Source organism: Esox lucius, chromosome 19 (genome assembly GCF_011004845.1).
Source record: "Esox lucius isolate fEsoLuc1 chromosome 19, fEsoLuc1.pri, whole genome shotgun sequence".
Classification (NCBI taxonomy): Eukaryota; Metazoa; Chordata; class Actinopteri; order Esociformes; family Esocidae; genus Esox; species Esox lucius.
The window spans coordinates 7,474,513-7,496,824 of record NC_047587.1 but is presented as its reverse complement, the minus strand read 5'-3'; the positions used below and the strand labels follow the sequence as shown (position 1 = coordinate 7,496,824).

At 43.3% G+C, this 22,312-nt stretch overlaps 1 protein-coding gene across 1 annotated transcript; it reads left to right on the top strand.

Annotated features, from left to right (window-relative positions):
* Positions 1-668: 668 nt before the first annotated feature.
* On the top strand, positions 669-22,312 carry LOC105018077 (metallophosphoesterase MPPED2). Its single transcript, XM_010883200.4, has 7 exons — positions 669-1,019; positions 1,971-2,219; positions 4,718-4,899; positions 5,774-5,999; positions 18,310-18,425; positions 20,159-20,272; positions 20,442-22,312. The coding sequence occupies exons 2-7, from the start codon at positions 2,038-2,040 to the stop codon at positions 20,549-20,551; spliced, it is 930 nt and encodes a 309-aa protein (XP_010881502.1). The 5' UTR covers positions 669-1,019; positions 1,971-2,037; the 3' UTR covers positions 20,552-22,312.

Genomic DNA, 22,312 nt, shown 5'->3' with positions numbered 1-22,312 from the left:
AAGTTTTAACAAAAATATATATGTAGATTAAAGTTAAATTCATTGATCTCATTTAAAAAGTTAATATTTGGTTAATTCTTATTGAATTGTCCCATAACAGTACTTATTGGCCAAAGGTTAAATGGAGAAGAAATAAAATAAACCCCCCTCCTCCCACACACACACACACACTTTAAACTTCTACCTCATAAAGACAAGATGACATCATCTCATGAGGAATTTGAACTGGCCAATCAGGGCCGGAGGGGGGGCATGTCAAGATATCAATTCAACACATCTTTCAACATATCAATTATAGAACAACACACGAAATGTGGATATTTAATTGTATTAATGTTTGTTCTAATGTTGTTTTTTGCTTAACCAGCAAATAAATACGTACTGCCCAGTTATTTAATAAATATATTTTAAAAAATGTAAGTGCCCTTAGGTGATTTCTCAGTAGTGTTCTAAAATTCATCAACCAAATATACATTTCAAATGTATTTGTATTCAATATTGTGTGCAATACAACGCAGAATATTAAAGGTTTCAAATTATAACGTCGAGTTCATCTTATGCGAGCCCGCGTAGGCTATCCAAACATAAAATTGTGTAAAAAATAACATAACATTAATTTAATCTTCATTTGTACTGATTATAGTCCGACTGCAGTCCCCTCCCTAACTCAGTGGTTCTCTCTGTATTGTGCTCTCTGACCCCGGTGGCAGTCCTCTCACAGCACCGCTCTCACGGGCTTCCCCTCCTCTTCCCACGTCGAGGCTTCTATACGCTCGTTGCCTGTCTAGTCTGTCGCATTTCCTCAAGAGCCAGTAGCAGAGGGTCTCCCAGGGTCGAAGGTTCTGCCCTGCTATCCACGACCTCCACCTCTTAAGACCTCGAAATTGTTTGCTTTATCTTTGAGACCGCGTTTTTGACAACATAGAGTGCTAACCCGGAGCACGTATCCGCCGGAGAAAGGGAACTCGCCACCCGTTTGGCAAGAAAATCGCTGGGAAAAAATAACGAGGCACAAAGCGGTGGGTTAGAGGTGGCTTGTCATTTACGAGGCATTCGGATACAGAGGTTTCTGCAGAAGCTATACATGTTGCTAATTTTAATATTTTAGATAGCAGAGCTCGTCTTGGGTTTATCTATTGTTCTTTAATGCAGATTACAATAAACGAGGAAGAAGAACACGATTTTGTAATGTCGGGTGTCAGAGGTCCAATTTCGCTCTCTTCCTCATGTCTGTGTAGGCTTATTGGTAGAAACGTTGCATGTATTTTAAAATTAGCTCTTCTAGGTCTTGCATCGTGAAACAGAATCAGATGTACTTTTTTGTCCTTAATGTCATAAAATAACCGCTACAGTTAAAAGCTTGTAAAATAATTTGCATGTTTCAATTGAATGATAGTAAATTAAGCAGTTGACTGGTAGTAAATGTTAAATGGTGTCTGCACCTCTGCTGAACTTGTTTGTATTCTGGAGGATACTTTTATGTTTTTACTTTCGGTATTGGATGTTTAGGTTATGACTGCGGTCAAAGTTCATAATCATGTGGCTACTAGAATGAACTTGGTTACATTGCATCAACTCAGTGAATCACAATTACATTTTGTGAAAATATACAGTAGGCCTGGGTTGTAGCAAGTTTTTGATTGGAAAACAAAACGCATAAAGTAGTTGAAACGATGGATTTTCTACTACAGTGTTGTTGGAAATGTCCATTTTGCAACTTGTTTATTTGTGGTGAAATCTTTTAACAGTTAACGTAGGACAAAATATGGAAGCATTTAGCCTGTTTATCGAATGTGTGGTTAACTAATTATTGCAATTCAGAAAAATTGCCATTCAGGATGGTCTCCTAGTGTCTTGAACAGAAGTCGTTTAGTTAAGACAGTAATTTACAGCTGCATTGTTAAGTGTTTGCTTCACCACTGCTGGAATATTGATGTGTGCCTTTCTTGTTTTGCGGTGATGTTGATCAGTCGTCTGGAGGGCTGGTGGGTCTGAGTTCGTAAGCGAGGCCGTTCTGGATGATGCCTGCTCCCTATTATGGTCCTGGATCCTGGTAAACTAGCTGCCCATGTCCCTAGCAACGGGGCCATGGCTCACAGAAACCCCCTTTCTCAGGGCAAGGTGACCATCGCTGTGGACGAGTACAGCTCTAATCCCACGCAGGCCTTCACCCACTACAACATCAACGAGAGCAGATTCCAACCGCCAAATGTGCACATGTGAGTGTATATCCGCCCTCTGTTCGCCTGCACTGTATCTGTCTTTCTTTCGTCTTAAGGGCCTTTACAGTGCGCAGCTTATTGATTGGCAGGTTCAAACAAAAGACTGAATATAGGACATCTGCCGTCACAACCTCCACCACCAACCCACAGCTGCTGGTGCCGTCTTCATTCGTACAGCTAGTCCTTCTTCTCTACCAATAGATTGGTACAGAGGAAGAGATGGCGCGTGATTAAAACCTGTTTGTGAGCTCCGCAGTGTGCCTCCCTGGAAACTCTCAGTCAAGCTGCGGTGTGTGAGGCAGAGGCCACCTTTTATGTTATTTGCTTAACAGAGGTCAGAGGTGAAGTGGGTTAATAAGCTATTTAACAATGCCACTTTTGACCGCAGGGTCACCGCTCAATTCTAAGTAACTTGCGTATTGAGTCATAATGGTCAGGATGTAATGGGTGTTTGGTGTGCGCGCGACTGGCCTGCCCGGGGGGGGGGGGGGGGGCAGGTGCTTGTGGCTGGCTGACGGTGACACGCACGCCAAACTGTGCCTTACCAGCAGAGAGAGAGACAAAGGTGTGAGACAGATGTCTCCGGACTTCCGTCAACCAATGTTTTTCACTTAGTCCACAATCATCTGTTTTTTAATTGTTGTCATTAAATGGCATCTGCTCTCTCTCTCTTTGTCAGTAGTCTTTGACTGTGGACAGATGTCTCGGTAGAAAAGCAAGGTGGACTTTGTTTTATCGGTTTAATTGTTTATTGAATCCGGCCGCCATTGCTGTAGTGTTAATCACATCGGGATGAGCAATTTTTGAACAAGTCAGTGTAGAGTCTTTATAACAGATATTCATTAATATCATGTTGTATACAAGGTCAAAGGAGGTTTGAAATTACCTCCTGTGTGTTGTGGTGTTTTCTACTGAAACACCTTGAGCGACTCACTCAAGGTGGCAGGCTAATCTGTAATTTGCCAGCTTTATTCCATGCATCAGAGCTGGGCACCTGGCCAGACCAAAATCCCATGTGAGCTGACAGCCTGGCTGCCTCAGTCTGGAAACTCTTCCAAGGGCTTGCAAATGTGTGTGGGTATGAGGGACCTGGACTAGTTGTAGTAGCCTGAACTAATAATAATAAATACATCTTTATTAAACATGTACAGTGATTTTGTAGCTTTAAATGAGAGAGAGTTCATGGACAGAGTTTTTCTTTTATTTATGTTAAAAAGGTTATTTGTTGTAAATTTAACACAAGGTCCACTTTTAATCAAACCCCTCTAAATTGGAGAGGTTTAAGGGCTGCCCTATTGGCTGTCCAGGGTGTAACTAGGGTTAACTGACTTGCTCAAGGGCAGAACATATTTTATTAACCTTGTCAGCTCACGTATGTGATCTAAAAAGCAAAAAATTCTAGGCTACTTTTTGCCCCCACAAGGATTGTACAGTCACCATCAGGGGGCAGATGGAATGAGGGGAGGGGTTGTCACATCCACCTAATATGGAATGAGGGGAGGGGTGGTCACATCCGCCTAATATGGAATGAGGGGAGGGGTGGTCACATCCGCCTAATATGGAATGAGGGGAGGGGTGGTCACATCCACCTAATATGGAATGAGGGGAGGGGTGGTCCCATCCACCTAATATGGAATGAGGGGAGGGGAGGGGTGGTCACATCTGCCTAATACGGAATGAGGGGAGGGGTGGTCACATCCGCCTAATATGGAATGAGGGGAGGGGTGGTCACATCCGCCTAATACAGAATGAGGGGAGGGGTGGTCACATCCGCCTAATACAGAATGAGGGGAGGAGTGGTCACATCCACCTAATATGGAATGAGGGGAGGGGTGGTCACATCCGCCTAATATGGAATGAGGGGAGGGGTGGTCACATCCGCCTAATACGGAATGAGGGGAGGCGTGGTCACATCCGCCTAATATGGAATGAGGGGAAGGGAGGGGTGGTCACACCCGCCTAATATGGAATGAGGGGAAGGGAGGGGTGGTCACACCCGCCTAATATGGAATGAGGGGAAGGGAGGGGTGGTCACATCTGCCTAATATGGAATGAGGATATTTGGTCACATCCATTTAATTTAGAATTTGTTCTAAATGTGGGGTTGTTGTTGGGGCTTGGTCTATCTTCTCAGAGCCTCTGAGACTCTCCAGATGATCAACTAGAGTTTTGGGTCTCATAGGTCGTTCCTGACTAGTAGCTGCACAGATGCGGGCATAGGACTGTGATGTTTAAAGAAAAAAAAAGCTAACAAAATTACTTTCAAGAATATTTACAGTACACATTTACTGGATCTCTTCGCAATGGCTGCTATTTGAGCTCCATGGCGCCAGCTACTCTGCTACCTGACCAGTACCCGTTGTCTTTACACAATACACTTCAATTAATATTACATTTTAATGTTCTATTGTACGAACATGCATTCAAATGGAGATCAGTTTGTAAAATATAACCCAAACTTTGACGCTGACTTTTCTGTCCCTCTCCGATGGCAGGGTGGAACCTATTCCCTATGACGCCCCTAAACCAGCCGGTCACACACGTTTCGTCTGTGTGTCAGACACACACTCCAGGACAGATGGGATTCAGATGCCATACGGGGACATCCTGCTCCATACTGGAGACTTTACTGAACTGGGACTGCCCTCTGAAGTCAAGAAATTCAACGACTGGCTGGGTGAACATTGTCATTTTAATGCATCTTGCTCTTAACACTCGTACTGTGGGGATACCTCTATCCAAGCCTGTCTAATCAAATGTCATCATGTTGTATCTCTGAATGGTGTAATCTGGTCTTCTTTATTAAATTTACGACTTTTAAAACGTTTGTATATATTTAATGCTGCAAATATAACATTTAAGATTATTAACCATGGAAAGAAAGCAATTTACCTTTAAAGTCACACAACATTATTACATTTATTTTTGCTTTACTGACATCCTTTGTTTCAAAGGTATTTTAGCCTAAACTGGAGAGAACATGTGTCTGACTGACACCAGCTCTCGATCAGCTCTTTGCTGTGTTGTCACGTTGGTCACATCAGCAAGCCTAGGGGAAAATGGAGTTGAGCTCTCAATTGAGCTCCATATAGAACTGTCTTACCCTGGTAATGGAAGGGGTTAGCTGGACAAAGGACTTCTATGTCCAAGAAAGTAAAAAGGTCAAATCAAAAAATGCCCCTTTGTTGCCTTTAATGGATGTGCGTTGGCTGGGTAACTAAGGTCTTCTTCAGTTATTGTTCTGTGGTAAGTGAGAAGGAGAGTTCAATATGATCTGTGGAGGTCAAGAAGATTTCCCCTTTTTTATTTGTGCTGTTTTACTTTCGTGGACCTTTACGGTAACCTTGCAAGACTGCTTTTTATTTTTGTGAATGAATATTGATTTCCCATCTGGCCTAGTGGTAGTCCAAGAAACCCTGCGGCTGGCCACAGGTATGGGCCATGCTGTTTAAAATTACTGTCAATGGCATTTCACTTCAATAACATTAAACTGTGAAAGATAGCTAGCCACCCTTGCTAAACCGTTCTCTCTTGCTCTGCCTGTCCTTCAGGGAGTCTACCGTATGAATTCAAAGTGGTGATTGCGGGGAACCATGAACTAACGTTTGACAAGGACTTCATGGCTGAGCTTGTCAAGCAGGATTACTACCGCTTTCCCTCGGTCTCCAAGCTGAGACCGGAAGACTTTGACGATGTTCGGTCCCTCCTATCGAACTGTACGTACCTGCAGGACTCCGAGGTTACGGTCAAGGGATTCCGAATATATGGGGCGCCGTGGTAAGTTTCTCCTTGGGTTGCATGTTGTAACTTGGTTGCTATTTAGGTGCTGGTTATAGATTTGTGGCACCGCAGTGAATGTTTTATAACTCAGTTTGGCGACTGGCCTCAGTGACAAACACCCGAAGTGACAGTCTGTCTGCTAAGTGTGGTGGGTTGCTCAAATAGAGCAAATCACTGGCGCTAATTGAGTAGCGTAGAGTAGTGATGCTGCTGTGTAGGTGATAGCGGAGGTTGTGTGCTAACACATCTCATTTATAAAGTTCCTGCATGTTGCTCATTTGGTGCTAGTATTCACAAGTAGCAGACTATATGTGGGCGCTGCGGTTTATTGACCTCTCCCATCTCAGTACCTCTGACTGTTTGTCTTGACAGGTATGTGATGTATTAAGGAGACATGGAGAGAGACTTATGTGGCTAGTTGGGAGCCATGTCTTCTCCTCCTGTCCTAGACTTGAGACATGTCCTGGCATGCTACAAGCTGCTGTGGAGGCAGACATGTACTTAGAAAATACTCTGCTCCAGATTGTCACGTCATCACAGCCATGTCACTGTGTTTATCTCCCAGGCACAGTTACTTGTTAGTTCCCTTTCTACCCACTGCTGCTGTAGTTTGCCTTCTCTACTCGGTAGTAGATGGAAGACTAGGCGCCACTGCTGTCAGGCCGGTCACTCGTTGAATTATGAAGTATGACTGTGAGGTGTTTCATGAGGCATGTCACGTTTTCTTTTATAGAGAAGACAAATCTCAAGACATGAGTTTTGTTGTAAGCCTGTCATGATGCTTTGATAACTTTTTGGAATGTTGTGTCTTAGTCTGCTGGATGTTTTCTTTAAAGCCGTTAAACTGGACAGCAAGTTTTTATAAAAAAAAAAAAACACGACAGTAAAATAGTATAACCGTAATCCCTTGTTAAACATTCCGGCAAAAACTGAATGTGGCTCTTTGCGTTGTTCTACCATTCGTTCCTTCCATAGGGGATTTTTTTTCTATCCGCTTCAAATTAGGTCTGTTTTTTGTGTGGGCTTACGCCGACTCAGCATTTTGATTAATATGTAAATACTTATCAGACTTATCAATATATTTGGCCAATTAAGTGGTAGAATGATTTTATGTAAATATGTTGACCATCGTCACCTTATCGTAATGAGTTACACGATTATTAAAAAGCTGAGCTGTGGTAAGCCTAAACAAAACATAGACCATATTTGAATTTAATCTAAAATCCCTGTGATCTACATGAATTTGCGGGTTAGGTTAAGTTTCAACAACTCATGTGCCATTTAATTTAAAAAAATCCACGAATTGTCAAAGCATAGGTCTGGGGAAGGTTATAAAAAATTGCTAAAGCGTTGATTGTTGCCAGGCGCGCATAGTGGTCTCCATTATTGTGAAACAGAAGAAATTTGGAACCACTACAGCTGGCCTTCTGGCCAATCTAAATTACTAGGCAAGAAGTGCCTTCCAAATAACCCAAATGGGACAACCATCTCTGCAGCACTCCATCAATGAAACCTTTGTAGTGTAGTGCAGTGCTTAGACAAAAGCCCCTCGTGAGTAAAAGGCATATGACATACCAAATGAATTTTTACAAATGCGGTAAGTGCACAGAAATGACTCAGAGCATGAGGAAAAACATTATCTTGTTTGATGAGACCCAAATCAAACTTATGCCTACAGGCTAGGTGCAACATCTGCTGAAAACAAGTTACCACTCATCACCTGGCAATTACCATCCGTACGGTGAAGCATGGTGGGAGCATCATGCTATTGGGATGCTTTTCAGCAGCAAGGACTGGGAGACCGATCAGGATTGAGGGATGGATGAAAGGAGCAAAATGCATGGAGGTCCTTAAACAAAACTTGATCCTGAGCACACAGGATCTCAGACTGGGTCCAAAATTCATATTTCAGCAAATAAATGACCCAAAAGCAATTACCCACATACGCACTTACCTTTGAGACTCGTACCTTTGAAATCTGAATATCTTTGAGTGATGCAGCCACAGCCTGGACTTTTGCCCCATTGTACATCTGTAGGACAGGGCATCCATTAGCCAGCAATAGCCACCTTTTGGCTGATTAAAAAAAAAATATATATATATCTATATCTATATCATAAAAGAACATGGTAAAATTATTGGCTGGCGGAAATATTTTACAGTTTGAGCTGTAAATTGTGAAGTTTCCAAAAGTTCTAAACTGCTTGCGATGTCCTGATAAGAGACTACAGTGAAGTTTACGGTCACTGGGCAAAACTTTACCGTTGTTATCCAGATATACAATCTGCTCACAGAGAATGGATTATCTCGCAAACAGAATAAAGAGGGCCTCAACATCTGGTCTTCAAGAGGACAAAATTACCAGTTTTACGTGTGTTATGAGATGGCCAAAAGAGTTGGGCATTTTCGATTTCCCAACTGCAATAGCTAACTTTAACCAAGGACTTGCTCTGTTGATATTCCAAACAAGCGTGCATGGTGAAAACAAAGCACTAATCTTCCATTTTGGGCGTTTTATATCATCGCCTGCGTTAATGTCCAGCTCGCAAAACAGTTGAGGCTAATCCAAAAACCTTCCCAATACCCAAATGCCAGGCTTCAATCAATCAATTGTTGGGTTGATTTTTCAACTGGGCAAAATGACTGACTGCAGTTCTGCGGTTTTGCTCTCTAATAAAACCTGTTATAAGAACATTGATTTTTAACTTTATCAGATGGACATCTTGGCTAATATTTGAAAACAATTACATAGAACTAAAAGCAATTTAATTAGTTCTTAGCACTGTATACTTAATATGTTCGGTACAGTACTCAAATGTCCATACAAATAATTGTCTGGTGTCAAATTTTCCTAACGGACGCCGTGCTAAAGGAAGCCCTTTAGCACAATTGTTTTAAACCTGTGTCTTTGGTTTGTCATAATTGGATATTGTGTTTAGATTGTTGGCAACAGTATGTGAATATATTTAGTCTACAACACAACAAAATGTGGAGAAAGTGAATACTTTGCGAAGGCACTATTATTCCTGTTTGAGTTAACTTAAATTATATAGATATTGAAATAAACACAAATAAACCTGAATACTATGAAAAGTAACAAAAACATTGTCGTTTTGTTTGGCCTCCCCTAGAATGCAAAACGGACGCAATTTGCTTAGGTAGACTGCCATTTTTATTTAATTTTGTGGTAATTTTTTTTCCAGGTTTCTTGCAGGATTTGCCATAATTCTTTAACTTGAGCTGTGTCTTGTTCTTCTCCAGATCTAAGTGATCAGACACTTTTTTGGTCAGGGCACTGAGGTGGTCAATGTAACATTGAGTGCTCCATCTGCAGACTTCTGCTAGAGATTATTCTGCCCGTTGCTGATTTTGGATCTGTAACTTGCCCCTGTTTCTCTAAATTCCATATTCCTTCAAGCCATTTCAATATACCACTTACCTTTAGAACAACACAAATACTATGTTTTAGAATGTGTTTATTTGTACTCTGTTATATACTTGCAAATTAATATTTAGGTATTTGATCATTCAAAATACATTCTGAGATGGGCTAGGACTTGATTGTTTTTCTTTGTGAGAGACTTCTTGAAAGGGTATATTGACCTTTTTAATATGCTCGGATAGTAAATCCTAACCCAGAACTGTGAGGCCTTGGGTGGCTGTAGAGGGTCAAGCCCAGAGCAAGGAAATCAAGTCATTGTCTGTCTGACCTGTGTCTGGCCTCCGACTCCCTACTGGCTGATGGGAACGCACATACACGCGCGCAACCACACACACTCTTCGGGAAATTGCACACAGGCAGCCAGACTGAGCCCAAACTCATCTCACAGGCAGCCAGACTGAGCCCAAACTCATCTCACAGGCAGCCAGACTGACCCCAAACTCATCTCACAGGCAGCCAGACTGACCCCAAACTCATTTCACAGGCAGCCAGACTGACCCCAAACTCATTTCACAGGCTGCCTTCCTAGAGGGTCTAATATTCTGTGAACCACACGCCTCATCTGACTGTGTTGCTCTTCATCAGCTCCGGGACATTTGGTCTACGGGAGAGGGTCCAGGGGTGTCTGTCTTCTCGAGCCCCGGCTGAATAGCTATGACTCACTTGACAATGAAACAGTCTGGCCGGGACAACACTATGAGGACGACAATGAGGGATTTGGTCTTTTAGGTCTTAATATCTTCATCTGGTTCAATTATTGCACAATATTGGCTTCTCTAGGTCAATTGTCATTGAGGAGGGAACTAGCGTAGTTTAATTATATCATGTCTTTTTTCCATGCGGTGCTGATTCTCCTGGTGATAGTGGGATGCTCCTCAAAATGCAAAAGCCTGTTTCATTGATAGTGTAGCGCAGAATCCAACGATTATCTTGGCAATGCGGGGGACATCAAGTGGAGAAATCTGGCCGCCAGGATGCATGATGGGAGGTCTGAGGAGGACTGTACTGGAGCTCTGGGGTTATTGTTGTTACCGGGGCAGTGTCCCAGAGTGGCCAGCCATTACAGCAGAAAGTGGCTTTTGTTCTGACACATCCTGGTTCCATTGTTGTATTGTATGGATCACTTCCTGGGCATGACCCCTGCACCCCCCTTAGGGACAGCACTCCCAGCGGGCCTTAGTGACCCCTGCCACCTCAGAACTCAATGGTTACAGAGGTCATTTCCACTGCCCGCAAAGAGATCAGCCAGGCTTGACACTCATTGCTCTAGATCTCAGGCTCAAGACTGACACCTTTAATTGAAATGTTTATTTTTTTTGACGGGGGGGCTGGGTTTTTTCCAAGATAACAGTGACTTAGACTCCTCTTGATACTATCACGGACTTCTGATAGCATGGTAAAAGGGATAAGTATGCAAAGGCCTCATTCTTTTGTGACAGGTCCTGTGTGTGTATGTGTTTAATATACCGTGAGTCTATACTTTATGGTGTGTGTGTAGTCTGGTTGAGGCCAGATCTGGGCCGGGCCATCTCAGCGCCAGTATGATAGGCAGTATAGTGACAGTCTGAGTCTGACTTTAGAAATGAAAGACTTCCTCTAATCCTCTAATGACAGCAGACACACAGTAGTCATGTGACCTCTGGGTTCAAATTGGGTGAGAGCCTGCTAGGCAGAGCCACAAAGGAGGTGTGGTTTTCGGTTGTCATGGAAACCTTGGTGCGTGTGCACGCGTGTGCAGTGGGTGTGGTCGGCATAGAACGGCGTTGGAAATGGTGGTTCAATGTTTCCCATTTACACCCATATGGAGGCTGGTAATGTACTCAATTGACTGGTGCACTGGGCACCTCCTCGCTTCCATTAATGGTTTTGATTTTCTGTGTCTGTGTGTCGGTCACTCTGTCTGTCTGTGTGTTGGTCTTTTGTGAGTGTCTGTCTGTCTGTCTGTGAGTGAGTGTCTGTAATTGCCGCTGTCTGTCTCTGCGTCTCAGTTTCTGTGACTCGATCGCTGCGTCTCGGTCACTATCGGACTCTTTTTAGTTTCAGCATCACCAGTTGGTGACCAACTAACACAGTCACAACCTGTCTGATCTCTAGTCATGTTGTCGCTGTTGTCGTCTTGGAACAATTGGTCCTTCAGTCCGGTACGTGATTTTAGTTTAGCAGCATTTTTGCTGTGGTTTAGTGTATCTGTCGGAACAGTGCTGAGGTGAACTATTCCACAGTATCCAACACATTCAGAGGAAGACAGCTAGAAGAGCCTGGGGAAATCAATCTGGGTCTGTTCTTCCTCAAAACAAAGCTGCATTGAAGTCAATGGCTATGCCCAAACTCTTGAGTACATCCACTGAGAACATTCACATAGGCCTGTATGCTGCTCTGCCCTACAGGCCCCTGCTGACATCACTGATTCTGAAGTGTCCTTTGACCCAGAGGTGCAAGCTACACGTCAGTGTTAATTAGCTGCCCGTGCCCTGCTACACTCCTCAGGTCTCCAAGCACTGTCCTGCTCTGGCTGCAGCCCAACACTTTAGGCTCTCACAGTGTCGGGATGGCAGTCCCAACTGGGGCACCCGGGACAGAGGCCGTCCCAAGGGGAGGTGCAGGGGTTGGGCTGCGCCATCAGTTGAATTGATATTGAATTTTTGTGGGCAATTTCCATATCACCAGAAATCCATAACGCATGTGCTATTTTGGAAGGCCACTCAGCCGTGTGTGATGTCAGCGTTTAAAGTGTACTTGGTTTGGCGTCTCTCCCTGTCCTCTGGTGGCTGCTTTCTACACACGTCAACAAAGCCCCAAAATAGTTTTGCATTCGGTTCTGTTAGCTTAAATGCCCTTTTTGAACAGATTGTTCCTAACCATGCTGATTGCCACTTTGATTCATTATGTGAAATATCTTTCTCTGGTTTAAACCAATTCATATTCTCAGGTGTCGAGTCAAATTTAAAAATGTGCATCGCAGAAATGTATTTTATATTGCCCATTTTGTCACGCCCTAGCAGGGGGTGTGGGTGTAGTCCGACGGACTAGGTTAGATGGCCAAGAAGCACGGCCCATGCGGAATGGAGGAAAGCTGGGGAGTGGAGAAGGGGGAGATGCCTGCCCTCTAGTCAGGATGAGCTCCGGTCTACCAGAAGGCCACAGTGCATGAGAAGACTAGGGCCTTCCTACTTATGTGCCAGGTTGAATAATGATCTGGTTCCCCGCCACCCCCCAGGAGCCAGCCAGAGCCTTAGTACCCCAACAACAATAACATCATAATCCAGTTTATTACCGTACATCAGAAGCTTTTTAATGAGCTTTCATTCTGCCTCGCGATGTAACGGTCTGTGAAAACCAACCAGAGCAGTGCCCTTCACCAGGATGAATATTAAGGGGCTCATTTGCCTAACCAGGGTCAGCGCCTAGCCTGAGGACCCTGGATGCCGCAGTGGATGCGGTGTGTGTGTGTGTGTGTGTGTAGCCTACTGATGATTACTTCCAGGCTTGAATTAAGATGAAGTAAGGGGGGGGGTGAATGAGAGCTTTTGTCAAACCGCTGGGTGACATTGACACACGCCAGGTCAGTGATGTAGAAGAGCACCTACTTAGTGGTGCTGAGTGCTTCTTTGGACCGGAGCGGTGTCACAATAGGCCCGCCTGGGTACGCCGTGCTGGGAAGCGTGTGCGCCTGACGCTGAGCCACGTGTCCTGGCCAGGGCAGGTGAAATGTGGAAACAGAACCGTTTATCCTTTAGCTTTCCATGTCAGTATTGTGACTAACAGGGTGGAGTAGCTGTCCACAGGCGCTATAGACAGACCGGCAATGCCTAAGCCCTGAATTTCCCTCACAATACTACATTGGGTGCAACACACAACAACCCAAATGCCCTTTATTAAGTACCGCTAGATCAGTGTTTCCCAATTCTGGTCCTGGGGACCTCAATGTGTGCATGATTTTTGTTTTTGCCCTAGCACTCACACACACCTGATTCAAATGAAAGACCTGATGATTGGTTGATTGTGTGAGTGGTAGGGGCAACATTTGAACCAGTGCGTGAGCCTTGGTGTCCCCAGGGCCAGAATTGGGAAACACTGCTCTAGGTAGTCCTGACCAGTAGGTTAGGGTCATTCTGTAGGTATGGATGATATTTGCACTTAAGTGTCAGTTGTGTTTTAATATAAACTATTTTAATTCTAAATATGGTCCACGTAATATTAGTGATAATTACCGCCGCATTTTGCCTACTCTAAAAGTGCAGCGAATCTGGATGAACATTCAACATCTCTGCGTGTGGTCTGTGTTGTTCCTTATTACTCTGATTGTGGGGTAGTGTCGCTAACTGCATGACGTTACTCTGGTAAAAGAAATGCCTAAGCGCCCATCTGTTGAATCTTGGTCTGCATTAACGGTGTAGTTTACGTTTTGTCGCTGTGTGTGCAGAGGCTCAGATTTCACACAAAATTCTCAGGCACTGATGACATGGGAGAGGGCCGCCAGAAACCCACATCTAGCTCCGTGGTTGCTACCTGCCTAGTTGTGAGGCGTTGGTTTGGAAGCTCCTGTCCCGGCGGTTATATCCACGGTTAAGGGTCCTAACAAATTGTTTGGAAAAAGGGCGGTTGGGGTGTCGAACGGTGAATGACAATCTGAGAGCTCGAGAACTTGGCCGTAGTATCGTATGCCTCTCAAAATACGCTACGTTTTAGCTGCTAGACGTGCCTCTCTGTCACTCAAACATTGTCAAACACCTAGTCTAAACAACGCTATGCAAACTGGATTTCACAAAGGCATTTTCTAAGGCGGGTGTAGGGTCGGGTGTGGGCTACATAGTTATGGCCGTTGCAGATGACTTATTTGGAATAACGGCCTGTGTGGGTGGAGGGAAAAAGCTGACGCGCACTACTGCCTAGTGGTTATTGGGAGGTGTGATATTAAAAATGGAATCACAAAAAAATTTAACTGCAAACACGGAATTTGGAAAAATCAATGGAATTAGCCACGAAATAAAACCGATTTTAGAGAGCCCTAAATGAAACTTTCGATCCTGCTCTACTACAACTTGCAGGGTAGTGTATACCCCAGAAAATGAACTTTTATATACACTGGCGTGTTGGAATACTTAGCCTAATTAGAACAGTGATGGGTGCTGCTTGAAATGGACATGTCTGAGTCAAAACATGGGAAGTTTTGAAGAACATTTTTAAACACAAAAAGTGCATTTTTCAAGATTTATATTTTGTTATTACATCAAAGAAGATACATTATCTGTCTGAATAGAATTATGGCTCAGTGCAGAACAGTTCGGTTCACCCGACGACGGTTGTGGGGAATCAAATTATATATTTTAAGAAAACTGTCAATGACCCGAGTTCAAAAGAATGTTCAGTTTTTCTTATGTTCATACAGTTGAGGCCAAAAGTATTCATTCCCATGCCATCCCATTTTTAGCCATAGTGAATTTTTATTTGACCAATAGGTTTCTTCTGGCTGGAAATGACAAACAAGTGACAAAACACGGTATGACATTGTGCTGGAGATACAAATGAATTGCGTAACTTCCTGTTTTTAACCATGACTTGCAGTTGACTAGTAACTGACTAGAGAACTACTGCTGTTCAGCTGTTCTCAATTTATAGGTGATTAGAATGCTCTCTCATGGTGCAAATTACAAGACCGTTGTAAATGGTATAGAAACTTGCATGTTCTCAAATATTTGCAACAATTTCAAGGGGAATGAATAATGTTGGACGTGGCATTTTTTTTTTTATTATGTGAAATAAAATGGAAATGGTTAAGTTATTCATTTGTATCTCCAGCACAATGTCTTCCATGTTTTGTCACTTGTTTGTCATTTCCTGCCACAAGAAACATATATGTCAAGTAAAAAAATCGCTATGGCAAAATATTTGGCATGGGTATGAATACTTTTGGCCTTAACTGTATGTTCACATATTCACCCAAAAAGGTGAAAGAGCTCCTTTTACTAAAGCCAGAGAGGGAGCCTGGCAGGACAGAGTATTACTGCAGGAACTGGCCCAATACCTGATACCCAATAGCTCAGTGGTTCCCAACTCCGGTCCTCGAGTACCCCCAACAGCACACATTTTTGTTGTAGCCCTGGACAAGCACACCCAATTCAACTCAGTGAGAGCCTGATAATTAGTTGACAAGTTGAATCAGCTGTGCTTGGCTGGGGCTACAATGAATATGTGTACTGTTGGGGGTACTTGAGGACCGTAGTTGGGAACCACTGCAATAGCTGATAGTCCTACCAAACACTTTGTTACTAGTCAAGCTTTCAAACTGTAGAATGCTTTATTGCAACTCTGGTGATATTATATGTGAAGGCTGTAGCCTGTGCAGTATGCACGTTTTAATAGACAGTCACAATTGCATATGCCAAGTCCATAGCCTATGTCGGATGAATAATAATTGATCACATTAATTCAGTGCTTTTCAGGACAATATAGGCCATAACGTCTTAAGTTTAGTTGTAACCATGGCTGCAAAAGTAACATGGCCACCAATCAGCACTAAATACTAACCGATATAGGCATTCCGTTGTTTGTTAAGAATACTTCAGATAAATCAGATGGCTTCTTGCGCCGAAATGGTCTCAAACGTCTCATGTCTCTGCAAAACCAACACTGGGAGACTACCGTGTGAAGTAAAACAAACTTTCTGAGCTTTTTCTAAAAGCCGATAAACATGACTGAAATACTCCATTTAAGACTTTTAATGCCACCTGGTAAAATAGTGTCCACCCTTAAGACCTTGAGGATAACGAGGAGCAGGGTTTCATTTTTGTAAATGACATTATTATTATTATTATTATTGGGTGTATAAGTGTGCGATGTGTCAGATGATTATTGGATAGCTGCAGGTCCAGACAGTGGGTGTTATTTCAGGGCTTTAGTGTCTGCTGCCTGCCTGCTAAGAGGGGGTGGGGGCATGTCTGTGGAAACGCTAGCATAGCGATGGTGAAAGATTGCCCTCCTGTGTATACCCCGACGCGCCACACTCTAAAGCAGCCTCTGGGTTTTATTTACTCTGCCATCAATCACAATCAAGCTGCCACTGGCCTCTTAAAGCGGAAGGCCAGGCATGCAGGGCAGGACAGGACCCGGCATTATTTTTTTATTTTATCAGAACCCAGTCAGGGCCGACAGTGGAGGCCTGACCTCCACAGATCCTGATGGATCATTCCGCAACAGGAGATAACGGCGGAGACTGGAGGAAGTCTATCAGTTAGCCCGGTGATGACAGCCAGGCTGGGAGGAGGCATGGCTAATCGCGTCAGATCTTATCTCGTGTCAACACGGCCCAGCTTCCCAGAATATTCTGCGGATGGGGATGGGCCGCTGTCTTATGTGGATATTAAATAAATGTTTTGGTTCGTGACACTCAGGTCGTGACACTCCGGTTGTGGCATTTTTCATTTATGTCTGGCCTTTGTCGTGTGAATCCTATGACAACATAAATACCCAGAGATTTTTTCCCTCCCGCGTCCTCTGCTCCTACTCTCTCCTCATAGATAATGGAGCCCCTAGGTCCTGGGGAACAAGCCCCTCCCTTCTCTCCACTTCCTGCCTCTTGCTACAGGCTCTGTATTGGGCTGCACCCCCCATTGTTCACCTCTCATCTGTCTGCTGGGATGCAGGGAGACGCCGTGGAAACGTGAGATTTATCTGCCCACTGGTGTCAGCAGTGGGATCCGGCTCTGAAACCGAACAAGCTCGGCTTTGAATCGTGCGGTCGTAACCCAGTCTGGAGGAAAACGTATAGCGTGAATTGGCTGTTTGTTAGCCACGCAGCGCATAGCTGTGTCAGCAGATCCTTGCTATCGCACAGTGGGTGTTTTTGACAGAAGCGCTGATATTGTATGTAACACGAGCGGACAAATCTTCATGTACATTTGAAATGAGCTCGGCATTGATAGCCGGTTGAGTTGTTTTATCATTTTTATTAAAGCCGTACCACAGGAAACGTACGAGCCACAGAGTCTACAGCCTGGGAGTCTGGGCCCTCCGACTCACCTGCCCTGGAATGGCTGTAACTGTGAGAGGCATCTATCTGAGGTGTCTGTGTGTGGTTGCCGTAGCCCCAGGCAGTGGCAGCTCCGGGTAGAACCCTCCAGAGACAACCCCCCCCCAAATCCCCCTGGAAACCACAGTGCAGCCCCTGGACTGTTCAGGCAGGTTAATGAATGCACCCATGGGCCGTATCACTCATACAGCTATCAGTGGTTCATTTAGTCAGCACCAAATGGATTCCCATCCCACCCCCACTTCCTCCCCCATTTCCCACCCCATACGTGTCCTGTACACCGTTCTGCCTCCCCGTGCCCTGGCCGTCTGAGCGGTCGGTAAATAAAGGCAGGCAGGCAGGCAGGGCTGTCCATACATACTGCTGTGTGTGTCCGTGGGCTAGTGCCAGGGGAGAAATTCAACTCTTATTAACATGCTCCTTCTCATTGGCGCTGACAGCTAAATCAATTGGCTTCCTCTCCAGATGACCTCTGTTATGCTGTGGCACAGCCGTGTGGCCAGAATGAATGTCCTGGTCGTTCAATGACCCTTTATCTCCCTCTCTAGTCTGCTGTCTCCTGTTCTGCCTTAAATCTGTCTTGCCCTCTCGCTCTCTCCCACCATCCCGCTCTGTCAATCAAAATCTCTCACCCCCTCTCTCTCTAAATCTTTCACATGCCCTCGCTCTCTAAATCTCTTTCTTTCTTTCTCACTAACAGATATATATTGTGTTCATGTTTAAAGTGTGTGTGTGTGCGCACGTGTTCACATACTCCAGTGGATTCGGCGTTCTGTGCAGGTGTGCAATGTCATTTACATGTTTATTTACGGCATTTATCCTGTGTGGTCCTGCAGGACACCGTGGTTTAATGGCTGGGGTTTTAACCTTCCCCGTGGGCAATCTCTTCTGGACAAGTGGAATCGGGTTCCAGAGGGCATAGATGTTCTCATGACCCACGGACCTCCGCTGGGTGAGTTGAGTTGATATAACCCGAAAACAATCGACTTCAACACTAAAACGGTTTACGTTGAGAATTTGCCAGTATGATTACACTGTCACTCGTTCATTGCTCTACTGGAAGTTATGGAAACCGAAACCGGTCAAAGAATTTTGATACCCATCCCCAAGATAATATGTTAGAAGCTTTTATATCTCATTCTTCTTAGGAAAGTTTCTAAAAGCTTTGAACACCCGAATTATGAATTTGTTTTACCCATTACTCTTACCAAAATACCTCACACTTTGACAAGGGATTTGACCTATACATTAAAACTGATTGTAAGTCCGAAATATAACCTGGCCACACTGGAACGTTCACTGTATTTCAGGGAAGTGACTCCGGTATAGATCTGACCTTGTGTTGTTGGTTATTGTCTGGAAGAGAGGTGAGTTCCTCTCCCAGTGTCTGGTGTACATCAAACTCAAGCAGGTTTTCCTCACAGATAGTGGCATCTATCCGTTTGATCACGTAATCGAACACTAAATTAATGCGATTGCCTCGAGTTGCAGGTTATTAGGCCTGATCAATGGAAAATACATTTTTTGATTACATACCAAAAGTTAAAATGAAAAGGACAACGTAAAAGGCATAAAATAAGTAAGGTTGCTCATAATGAAGGGCAGAGATTGATAGATGGGTCAATATTAGTAACATTGAAAAAAAACGGTCTGATATTAATAGGATAATCAGTATTTTGGACCCCAATTTGGACTTTTTGTGTAAATGTAATGTTATAGAAGGGTGAAGATAATTTTTTAAATATCATTAGGTTTCTTACTGTGGATCATTCACCCAAATATGTCCTTTTATAAGCTGCAAGGCTCTAAATATTGTTGTGTAGGTCAGTAGACGTTGTAGAATTGTCATTCAGAACATTGTCCTACAACATAATTGATCCAACTTGAGGCAATATTTTCCTGCAGTTGCTACTGGTCTGTGTTCCAGATGAAATAAATGTGCCTCATTTATAAATTGTAACATTTAAGTTCTGACATAATTAGTGCAAAGCACTGCAGTTTAAAATGGGGGGGGGGGTGAGAGAACAAGGTAGGTAAGCTAGAAGTTTACCAATTTCCATACATTGCATGCATGAACCTTTTCCACATAGTACTGACACACAAGTGTGTTTGTCCTGGGACAGGAAGTATGGTCTTCGGTAACAACGAATGGGTTACAACCTTGGAGATTGTGTCATTTAAAACCTAATCTTGTTTCTACAACACATGCAGATCATGCACCATGATCCAATACCAGGTCATAAAGCTAGGCTTTTAACTATATTACAGTATTATTCAAGCCGCTGTAACACAGGGACATTAACGGCAGAATATTAGCTTAAAATGTATTTTATTGTTATAATGTATTTGTGTGTGCATATTAAAGCGTTTAATGTGTCGCCTACTCTCTTATTTGGGACATTCAAAGTACCATATTTGTATAGAGTATTTTGGATTCGCCAGCACACCTTCATTACATAATTCCGTAGAGAAGAGTTAACATATTCCACCAATTTGCTCTTGGAGAGACGTGCTCTTAGCTGTTTTACTTCCACGTTTGAGGAAAAACTTTACAGTGCAATGTGTTTAAACGGTGCCAAGACATGGTTAAGGATGCTCATTTGAGCCTGACCCGTCGTTACAAGTGTTTCCTTCTAAATGCTCCATCAAGGGTGTTAAGCAGTCTTCTGTTGTGGTTCGGCACAGGTTTTCGGGACTGGGTCCCCAAGGAGCTCCAAAGAGTGGGCTGTGTGGAGCTGTTGAACACAGTACAGCAGAGGGTCCGACCCAAGCTCCACGCGTTCGGGGGTATCCATGAGGGTGAGTGTTCTTTTCCAGATTGACAGCATACCGCGTCTGACTAACGTCACAGTATTCAGTCTATTTCTGGCACTTGATCGTTGGGGTGAGGCATGCCCTATAAAGCGTGCCTTAACATTATTCGGCTTTTTATGGTCCCTGGTGTCTTACATCTGTCCTCTGTTTGCAGGGTACGGCATTATGACAGATGGGTGCACAACCTTTATCAACTCTTCCACCTGCACAGCCAGTTTCCAGCCCACCAACCCCCCCATTGTATTTGACCTGCCCAACCCATAGAGCACCGCGAAATAAACCCGTTTTCTTCTTTTTTTTTATCAAGTTGATCTGAATGTTAAAGTTCAAGATTTGTCTTTTGTAACCTGCTTGTAAAAATGCATGAAAATCAGATTCTGGTAATTAATTATCATTTTACGGTATTCTGTCTTTTGCAGTGTTTGCTGCAATGGCTGGTTCATGTGCCATTGTATTTGTTTGTTTCATCTCAAGACGTGTACACAGCCTGACAATAATGGTACTTTACATCAGCAATACTTGACCTCGTCATAATAATTGAACATGCATTTGGCATTCTTTGTATTGATGAAACTTTGTAGCATTTGAAATGAAATTTGTCAAATTGTTCCATACCCAGTACACTGTAGACCCTTGGGATCTAAAAACCTGTTTTGTTTTTCTTCCTAGTCTAGGCTTGTGGTACTGTTCGTTCTCATGTTGGGTTTTGATTAATCAGCTGTAAAGAACTTTTACCTTTAAATTGCATTGAAAACAAAATGTATATTGTCAAATGTCAGAATCTTCCAAGAAGTACATGTTGGTGTTTATGTAAGGTTATTGAATTCATATAGGCCCACCCAAGCCTTTTAACAGTTTATGTTAATAGCATATGTGAATCAGGCATTTATCTCATATTTTATATCGATATCCAACCAACAGCAGTATAATTTATATTTCACAACTGCCTGAGCAAGGTTGAGATGCCCCTTGAAGTATGTTAAAAGAATCTTGCAAATTGTATTTTTGTTTGTATTTTCTCTTTTTTTGCACTGTGTGAAAAGGCAATCTTGCTAGCACAAAAAAAGTTGCCAACGGTACTCTGTCATTGTAAATGCCAGTTTAGGTTCCTTGTTTCTGAAATCTTTTTTTTATTGTATTTCTTTTTTTTTTAACGTATTTTACATTTAGTTGCCTTTATATGCAAATACAATTGCAAGATTTTTTACTGTTGTATTGCTATACATTTGATATGAATAATTCTGTCTGTCCTTCTTGCCTACTTACATCTGTTTGGGAAATACTGTTGGATCATTAAGACATTGGGTTTACTTATACTGTGGAAGGAAACATGCACGTTAAAGGTAAAGCTTCTCCCTGCCTCGGTTAAATGTGAAGCTGTATGTGTCTGTGCTACCTGTCCTCCCTGGGCCAGACTGATTAGGTCTATTAATTATCCCCACACTGACAGCATCATGGATTAATAGGTGCTGTTGACAAGGATTGCTTTGGCCCTGTGCTGTCCTGACAGCTACTATTGACTGGGGAGATTTGTCATGGCGGCCTTGACCCCGATGGCTGTCAGTAGGAACATTGCTGGGAAGGAAGGCTGAGTCCCTCAGTGGTATTTTTTTTTTTTTTAAAACCTTTTTCCCCCCCAGCTACAAGGCCGAGTAAACAACTGTCAGAGAAACCACGCCAGGAGGGGCCGCCGGTGGTTTTCAGTTGATCGTCCTGTTGACTCTGACCGCCGGCTCATTTTCATTTCCAGACTCTTCTTATGCATTGAAATTCACTTCGTGCTGTGAGTGATCGTTAATACATCTTGGCCTATTTGGTAGGTTTCTTCATAAAATGTGGCTCAGCAGAAACACGCTACTGCGGACAACATTATTACACTGTTCTTCCATAACATTCCCTAAAGTACGTCCGTTACAGTATCTGTTTTTTCTCTTCCGTGTTCTTTATGTCACATGGAATTATTTTCCATTTAACAAAAACACTCCAGGATTAACTTTCCACTCATCACTGCATTTTTTTTTTCTT

Coding starts and splice junctions, on each gene's coding strand:
- LOC105018077 (XM_010883200.4), top strand. CDS start 2,038: ATGGTCCTGGATCCTGGTAAACTAGCTGCCCATGTCCCTAGCAACGGG. Junction 6,000..18,309: donor CGAATATATGGGGCGCCGTG/GTAAGTTTCTCC, acceptor GTGGTCCTGCAG/GACACCGTGGTTTAATGGCT. Junction 20,273..20,441: donor GTTCGGGGGTATCCATGAGG/GTGAGTGTTCTT, acceptor CTCTGTTTGCAG/GGTACGGCATTATGACAGAT.